This window comes from Hippoglossus stenolepis, chromosome 14 (genome assembly GCF_022539355.2).
Source record: "Hippoglossus stenolepis isolate QCI-W04-F060 chromosome 14, HSTE1.2, whole genome shotgun sequence".
NCBI classification, from domain to species: Eukaryota; Metazoa; Chordata; class Actinopteri; order Pleuronectiformes; family Pleuronectidae; genus Hippoglossus; species Hippoglossus stenolepis.
The window spans coordinates 6,079,557-6,087,912 of record NC_061496.1 but is presented as its reverse complement, the minus strand read 5'-3'; the positions used below and the strand labels follow the sequence as shown (position 1 = coordinate 6,087,912).

The window sequence follows — 8,356 nt, the reverse complement described above, 5'->3', positions numbered from 1 at the left end:
TTGTGTTTGCGTGTAACAACACAGTTTAAAGACCTGGATTTAAACATGTGTTGTTGTTGTTTGTAAAACAGCTGGACAGTATAAATACCTTTAGCCTTAGCGTACCCTCATGTCCGACCTGTATCTTTGATTACGAGGCTGAAACACTTGATGACGCTAAAGTACACAACTGAAGTTATGTCGCTAACATCGGCTGGTGGCTGCTAACACCTGCTAACATGTGAAGGTAGTTGGTAACTTAAGTTGTGCAGAAGACCTTCAAACGTACAAGGGATATCCACCATCTTGTCCTGTATTCTAAAAAATAAAATCCACACTTTTTGAAAAGCATCATAGTTTATTCGCCAGTCAGAGTTCCTCAAGTTTCAGCAAGTAAAACGGATTTTTAATCAATTCATTGTATAATTCATCCATGTACACACACATTTGCTTATTTATCCCTGACGAAACATGAGAGTGCAAAGTGAAATGTTCCTCTCCACAGCTGAGATCATCCGTCCAAGATAATGTACATGACTTGTAATACAGCTTCAGCAAATCAATCAACCAATCGATAACTGTCAAGAGACACAGGTGATTGGTTAATATATATACAGATGACCCGTAGGCTGCATGAAAAGATGGACGACGCGTCTCCACTTCCTCCCACTATCCAGATATGAAGCCAAAATATTCCCTGTATTCGAGCGCTGCCATTTTGTGCCAATTACGTCCTCACAAACATCAGTGCGATAAGAACTTTCGTAAATAGACAGAAACCATTAGTTTGGCCCACATCCCATCCACTAACATGGAGGAGGCTGGTTTATGGCCTATACTGCAGCCAGCCACCGGAGGACGCTAATAACACACTGGCTTCACTTTTGGGGAGTCGTCACGTCGTCCGTCTTTATATACAGTCTATGAGAAGACCTGTTAATCTCTTTTCTATTTAAACCTTTACAGTTTATCCCTTTGATTATCACTAATAAATAAGTAACAAATAATTTACTGTTACTGTCGTCGCTATGCTGACAGATAAAACATGACCACTGTGACTCGTCATTAGACCACACGTTGAGAACTAGTGCACTTCTGCGCTTCCTTGAAATTCAGACGCACGCAAGCCCAGGTTTTTACATTTTACAAAACTTAACCAGTGTTTAAAAATTGCCTCTTTTGTGACTGACAATATGAATCTCACAGAAATAAACACAAACTAAAGAAAAGGTGGGAGTGGATTTAGTGGTTCAGCTGAGTGGAGACACTCGACACTAAGCGATGGTGAATTCAATCTCGTCCATCTCCTCCTCAGTGTCCTCCATGATCTCCGCTGCTCGCTCTGCCCTCGCTCGCTCGCTGGCCGGGATGTAGTTGTCCTCGATGAAGCCGTCGTCGTCTTCCTCGATCACGGGAGGGACACAGTGAGGGTTCTCTCCACGACCACTGTGCATCCTGAACCCAACGTCAAGGCCTGGAAGCAGAGAAAGATTAGAAATACATGAGACAAATACAAAAACACACCTCGGAAATCCAACAAAAATCTCGAGACAGCAATTGATATTTTTCTCGCTGTTCCATGTCATCGCTGACGAGGATCGTGACGACTGTGAGAGGAGAGAGTACAATAGATAATACGTAATGTCACGCTTTTAGAAGAGAAATGGACATTTTCACACAAGAGAAAGAATAGCCAGGGTGTGTGGTTTACAAGGACGTGCTCAGGGAAAGGTCTGTACTGACACGTACAGCCGGAATCTTGAAGCTGAACTGGATGAGTTGCAAGGACATATGCACTTGTGTGCAGTTAAAGCTCTGCAAGTTCAGGAGCCCGACGAGCAGCTTTCACAGTGTTCTGTCAGAGTCAAGGTCACACAGACACTTGTCCACAGAGAAAATGGACAAACTGTGAGAGTCTGTGAAAGAGAAAGAAAAACAACACCCTGGATTCTGGATGGTTATTTGTTCAGAGATATTTTGTCTCGACTCTGACATTTGTGGTTGACATCCCCACTTACCAAGTTGTCGTCTTTGATAAATATGAAAATGCTGTCATAATATTTACTGATAATTCATATTACGTCGATATAAGCTTGGAGAAATTCCCGTAATAACAATTACAGCATATTTTAACAAAACGTAATAAGACGGATGACGTGAACATTTTGTTCACACCGTTTCATTTCTAGCCGTCACAAAATAAACTGCAACCCTCTATTTCTTCCTGAATTAGTATAATCTCTGTAACACATACAACCCATCACCTCCAGTGCAAAATATATCAAAGCATTCTCGAACCAGGAAGTAGATGAAGTAGTTGAACCTAGTTTTTGATGTTCAGTTGTTCAATACTTCTAAATGACGATTACACCAGTAAATCTCTCACTCACTAAATCACAAGAACACTGTGCAGGGTCGGTAAAGCAGCATTCTCTTCATTTAACAATAAAACATATTTGTTGTATAAATGAACAGAGAGAAAAAAAACACAAACCTGACGGATCTAACTGGCTGACCGTGTCCGCCTCCCTCAGCCGTGTGTGCCGGTAGCTGGCCAGGTAACGCTGGACAACGTGGCATTTAGCCAGGAGGGCGATGGCGATGGAGATAAAGATGGCTGTTCCCAGGACGGCCGCCAGGAACTCCCAGTTGTGATTGGTGTATTTGTCTGTCGGTCTTGTTTCTGTAAGAGAGACAAAATAATCACTTAGTTAGTGTGTTCTGGTTGTGAGGCAGCCCCACTGTGGACCAAGTTAAAGGAGACGTATTGTATTGTAATTCTGTTTGAGGATTTGCAGCCTCTGTCTGAAATTGCTCCAGACCTGTAGTAACCTGTCAGGACCCACAGAGTAATTTTTAATCCAGTTTCGGACAAAAAGTTTGAAATGAAACTCTGCTCCGGATGTGTTTTGTCACGTAGGCTGGGCGATCTACGTGACTATTCACACTAAACATAACTGTAATTGGGGAAAACATCGGGCTCGGGTCGGGTTTGGACACAAAAAAAAAGAATGCATGTTGGGTTCGATTCAGGTTTGTCTAATTTGCTCTATGACTCTGTCGGGTTTGGCCAGAGTCAAACTATAGCTGTGAGAGGTGCATTATGCAAATGTGGGCCGTTGGAATGTCACGTGACATCCAAATTTTGTCAGTTTGACTTTACAGATGTAAATGAATTCTCACCATTGAATGCTGTGGTTGGTGTCGGTGTAGAGAAACTGCCATTTGATGATAGTTCCATCTGGCTTTGCTCTTATTGGACTAGAGTGACTCGTCCTCCGTGGCTCAATTTGCTTCTTTGTTGGATGAGACCTGTTTCTTGCTCTGGGCACAATTAACTCCAGTGTGAAGCCATGGATGATGGGAGTATATCACACAGGCATGTATGTCAGGGGACAGGACGGTGCCTGTGACCCTCTGGTGAAGAACTCCACTTTATATAAGATCCAACAGAGGTTTTAAATGTTTCATCAACCCAAGTCTGGTAAAATCAAACTCTGCTCAGTGTTATATTGTCCTCAGTAGGTGAAAATAAAAAAGAGAGAGGGATCTGAGGGAGATGTTGCAGAGCAGGCGCCTCCCCAGAGGAGGGAGGTAGTGGAATATCTCTCTTGACCAGGAGGGTGATTGGCCCTCACAGCTCCACTAGGTGGCCACGTTGAGTGACAGGGGTTGAGTAACAAGTGAGAGGTGGTGGCAGATGTATCATCCCACAAGCGAGTGGAAATATCAACCACACTTTTCTTGCTCTAGAGAAAGGAAACAGAAAAAGGAATTTTTACACAGTTGCATACAAAGGCAATCTATCAGTAAACCACAATTCCCCCACATCCCACGTGCATTGGGGCTTTGAATTCTTTTGGACTCAATGCATATTTCATTAGTGAATCATACAAAACAGAACACGAACAATCAAATGACCTAAATATTTCACTGAGTATGTGTGAGGAGTGAGAGTGTCATCAGAAAAGTAATCCCTTAAATCCAGTAATTGAGTTTGAGCTGTCAGGAACTCAGGAGGATATCATCCACAACAGGAAAAGTGTGTCGCAAACAGGAAGTCCCACATTCTGGAGGACCTTCCTGAACTCACCTATCAGAGCCTGTAAACATTTCTAATTCATACGCTTTAAAACCTTATTTCTTGTTTGGTCAATTTCTTGCTGATTTATCAGAGTCACGTCTGGATGCTGGTCGACTGGTCCCAGCCAATGATGGCATATAAAGAAAAACAACATGACAGCTTCGCAAAAGTGAAGCCAAAACATTCTTGTTGCCACCTAGTGGCTTGCGGAAGTATACGTCAGAGTGAAATTTGTGGTTTTAAACTCTTCCTGATGAAGAAAGAATGACAAACAGCAAAACGTTTACCAAATCTAAGGTTGAGCAGTTGTGTGTTATTTGTTAAGCAATAATATTCATATATATTGGACTTTGATAATGATATTGTTGTATTTCCCCACTAAATGCATTATAAACCACACTAGTTTTCCTATTTGTTTTGTGCCTGTTAGTTTTTCTATATTTTTATGTTCTAATTGTATCATTGATAAATGTATTCATGATACATGTTCACATCAATAGCTCATTGATGCATCTAATGCAAATATAAAGCCTTCACCCAAACTAGTTTGTGTTTGAAAGAGAGAAGAGCTTTCAGTTCGTCAGTCGGTACATTTGCCAGATATTTGCATGTATGAGTTTGGGTGGATCTGTATTTAGGGAAACAACTTCTGTGGAGAGGAAATACCCATTCATATCCATGCTCCACTATGACATTAGTGTTTGACATGCTTTGACCTGAGATTTTAAAAGCTTATATTTTAGATAAATAATATGATATAAATATTTTTCTCAATGCCTGCCTTTCCTGTTATTAATCATGAACTATAGTGCTTTTATCTTGTGAGGGTATTTTCCCCCACGCTGGTTGTTTTTGCTAAGTGAAACAAACACCACATAAATATTGTATCCAGCCGTGGAGGGAGAATCTTTCACATCCTTTAATTCGAAAGTTGTAAAAAAGTAAAAGTCTTTCACTCACAATATTTCTCATGTAAATATATGACAGTATCATCAGCGAAATGAGATTAAAGTACCAACAGTATTCAGGTCTATTTGGGTGTCTCGACCTTTTTCTTGTGCATTTATCATTCTCAGGGTGTTTTTGCAAGTATCCAGCAATAAGGCATTCTGATGCTGTACTTAGGGCTTTGCACCATTAGGCCTCTTCCCCTTCGTCTCCTCCAGCTACTCTCTTCAGTGGTGTTAGCTGTAAACACGGCACCAGGGCCGCGTTTATCTCTTCCTGTTCTGTCCCCACACGGGAAAAAGCACAACAAAAAAATACACACCAAGCAGCACAGGATGAGAAGCCTGGGAGTGAAGGCGTGCACTGCATGTTCCACAAGTGTAGCAGTGCTCGTCTGCCAGATCTGCTGCTCCTGTGTTTGTATGTGCATGTATAAGAGGCTCCATTTGCATCCCTGTCTGCGCGTGTCTGTGTTTGAATATCGCTCTCAGAGGAAGGAGTCGGTTTATTTCCATCGTCATCCTTTGTTTCATTGCCCCAAATTGTGAGCTGAGTGTCAGGCTCTGGACTAATGATGGCCACGGGGTGTGAAATATTCTTTCCGTCAACAAACTGAATTAAACATCGAAATCACATTCTGCTCCTGGAGTTTGATTGCGTTCCTTTGAACTGACAAATTAACTGTAAGCTAATTTAATGCATTCAATGTCAGCGTGTACGTAACAAAGAGTTTTATTAAGATTAAAAAGGAAAACTCATAAATTCACATCAAAGCGCATCGGAGATCTGCTCACCGCAAAGTGCGTTTGGCTTCTATCACAGATTATATTTATCATACTCGAGCGAGCAAACATCTTTTCCTCCCGGCCGCAGTAATCACGGATAATCATTCTTCTCAGATAATAACTGAGCCGTCCTTCAGCTGACCCTCGCCCCAACAATCCACAGAGCAGCATGCGAGCCTCCCTCGATCCCTCTTATCCCGCTGCCAAGTCCTGTGTTTTCATCCCGCTTTGAAAATGTGTGAAGGAGTCAGGCTGTGCCATTGTTTGTCTGTGATAAGGTCCGACAGAGCAGCACGTTCAGACCTTGTTTACGAGCGTGATTATCCAACTCACGTTCTGTAAATCAAGCTCTCGGAGTCTGAGGTGGAACCAAGTGTTTACACATGAAAACTACACCTTTGAGTTACGACTGATGTGTTTTACATTTGTTTTGAAGCAAGTTCATATAAAGAGCCTTTGAATGTCATGTTTGTTTTTTGCCTGTCAGCCGTGGAATAATGGAGGTGTCAACACACAAAGTAAAAACCAGCTAATCAAACAAGACACTGCACAACCTGCATTCTGATGTGACGTTTGAGGTTTAAATATTAACTTTAGCTCCTGGTACTTTATTAAACAAATGCTGTAAAATTGATGTGTGACTTTAGAGATTGAAGAAATAACAAACAAAGTGTAATCTAATGAAAGTGAGCAGTGTTTTGTGTGAAAACAGCAAGTGGCCAGCATCAACATGTGGGTCGGTAGTTCCCACACGGGGATACGACTGTTATAGGTGTGGATAACTATCATTTTATTAACACTATATACATATAACATATAACATGTGAATAATAACTGTGCATTTTAGCCTTGTGTTGAAAGGAAAGAGCTTTTTTAGCCGTCAGCAGTTGCAGGAAATGGTTTAGTGACCAGGACGGTGAAATGTAAACACTGGTTCGGGCACTTCTGTGTATTGAGACAAAATGGCCTTCAGCAGCCAGCACAACACAAACACTGCAATGTAGGAACATTTTATATCATAATTCATATTGTTGAATTACTGTTGCAGTATTTCAATACTGTTATAGGTCAGAAAAAGGCAGATTATTTGTTAACTATCCGTTGGCTTGATAAGCGGTGTAGCTCAAAGTCATAGCAATCATGTGACCTTTACACAGTGAAACACAGACACTGTCGGAGCTCATTTAGGAAACCGGCTCTTCATATGAAGTCTTACCTGCTCACCTGTCTGCGTCGGCCCCTGTAGCTTCAGCGAGTTCACCTGCTGTCTGTCTCTCTGTCTGTCTGTCTGTCTGTCTGTCCGCGTCTACATCTTCTTTTTCCTTTCACTGTAAACATGGAGAAATGTTGTGCAAAGGTTGAATCGGGCTGTGCTCGGCAGCTGCTTCCCAGAAGGGCGAGTTAATGGGTAACTCTCTAACCAAGGTGTGCTCCCTCCCCCTCGCCATCCAATGGCACGGCAGACCTGGTCACCGGCAGTGTGTTGTCCCTCAGCACAAGGAAGAGGCAAATGTGACTTGTGAGCACAACGTCATGATGTAACTGCCAATTTGCATTCACAAGGGAAACTTTGAGCAACCAGTCGAACCTGCTTTTTGTAAAAATAAATGTTCAGTGACTGGAGTTATGGTTCCCATGAGGAGTGGTCATGTGATCTTGTTTGATATCTGCTGTGTTTGGTTTGCACATGCAGTTTGGTTTATGTGCCCAGTCAGGTGCCACGCCTTTCTTTGTCGATCTCAAATGTAAAAAAGCTTTTTCTCAACCCCCTTTTTCCAGAGGAGGGAGGAAATCGGAGCAGATAGAGTTTGTGTGGTGACGAGGACTTGCTGTTTATTTAAGATGTTCGGCCTGGGGGGGGGAACAGTCCTCTGGTGGCTCTGAAAGGAAAAGCGAGGGGACCCTGAAAACAATAGGGCGACTTCCTGATCACTTGGCAGTGCACATCTCTACCTCTCCCTCCCTCCTTCTTCCTCCCTCCCTCCCTATGTTCCAGGATGCTTCAGCTGCACGTCTTGGGGCAGATGGCCCCGACGAGGATGGGTTGGGAAAAAGAAATGATAACTCAGCATCAGCTAAAAGGAGCAGGAGGGGTTTCCCACTGTACGGGTGTTGATTGACTGTTGGACTGTGAATGTCTGTGTTGTGCTTTGATCTGTTCAGCCTCTCTAAGCCATGTGCCTGGTTATTGATTATGTTAAATGTAATTGCCCCTTTGGGGAAATTGGATCTTTGGATTTAGTTTTGAATAAGATTGAGGCAAATAGGTCAATGTTTTATATGTTAAAGCTATAACCAGTTTTTCTTTTGGCCAATAAGGGGCAGCAGAAACGAGTTGTAAAAATACTGACATATATTAACAGCTTTTAGTTCGATGCGAGTTACTAGTTAGCAAATAGTTGACTATTTATGTTCATATACATACGGCACAGAGCAACATGAGCAGCCATGTTTTTGGCCTCTTGATGAATTTAAAAGTCCTATTTTCATGCTTGTTTTAGCTCAGTTTGAAGATATACCTGGTTCATTCGGTCTGTGTTTTGGTGCTGGTGCTATTCTT

At 42.2% G+C, this 8,356-nt stretch overlaps 1 protein-coding gene across 2 annotated transcripts; it reads right to left on the bottom strand.

The window, feature by feature from the left end:
• Positions 1-317: 317 nt before the first annotated feature.
• On the bottom strand, positions 318-7,226 carry c14h1orf210 (chromosome 14 C1orf210 homolog). 2 transcript variants are annotated; one of them, XM_035177554.2, is made up of 4 exons: positions 7,013-7,226; positions 3,163-3,728; positions 2,474-2,662; positions 318-1,453 (listed from the first exon to the last, which is right to left on the bottom strand). In XM_035177554.2, exons 2-4 carry the CDS (start codon positions 3,218-3,220, stop codon positions 1,254-1,256), a joined length of 447 nt encoding a protein of 148 aa, XP_035033445.1. In that variant the 5' UTR covers positions 3,221-3,728; positions 7,013-7,226; the 3' UTR covers positions 318-1,253. The 2 variants fall into 2 exon arrangements, with proteins under 2 accessions (XP_035033445.1, XP_035033446.1); XM_035177555.2 differs by having other exon boundaries at positions 7,021-7,226.
• Positions 7,227-8,356: the final 1,130 nt, after the last annotated feature.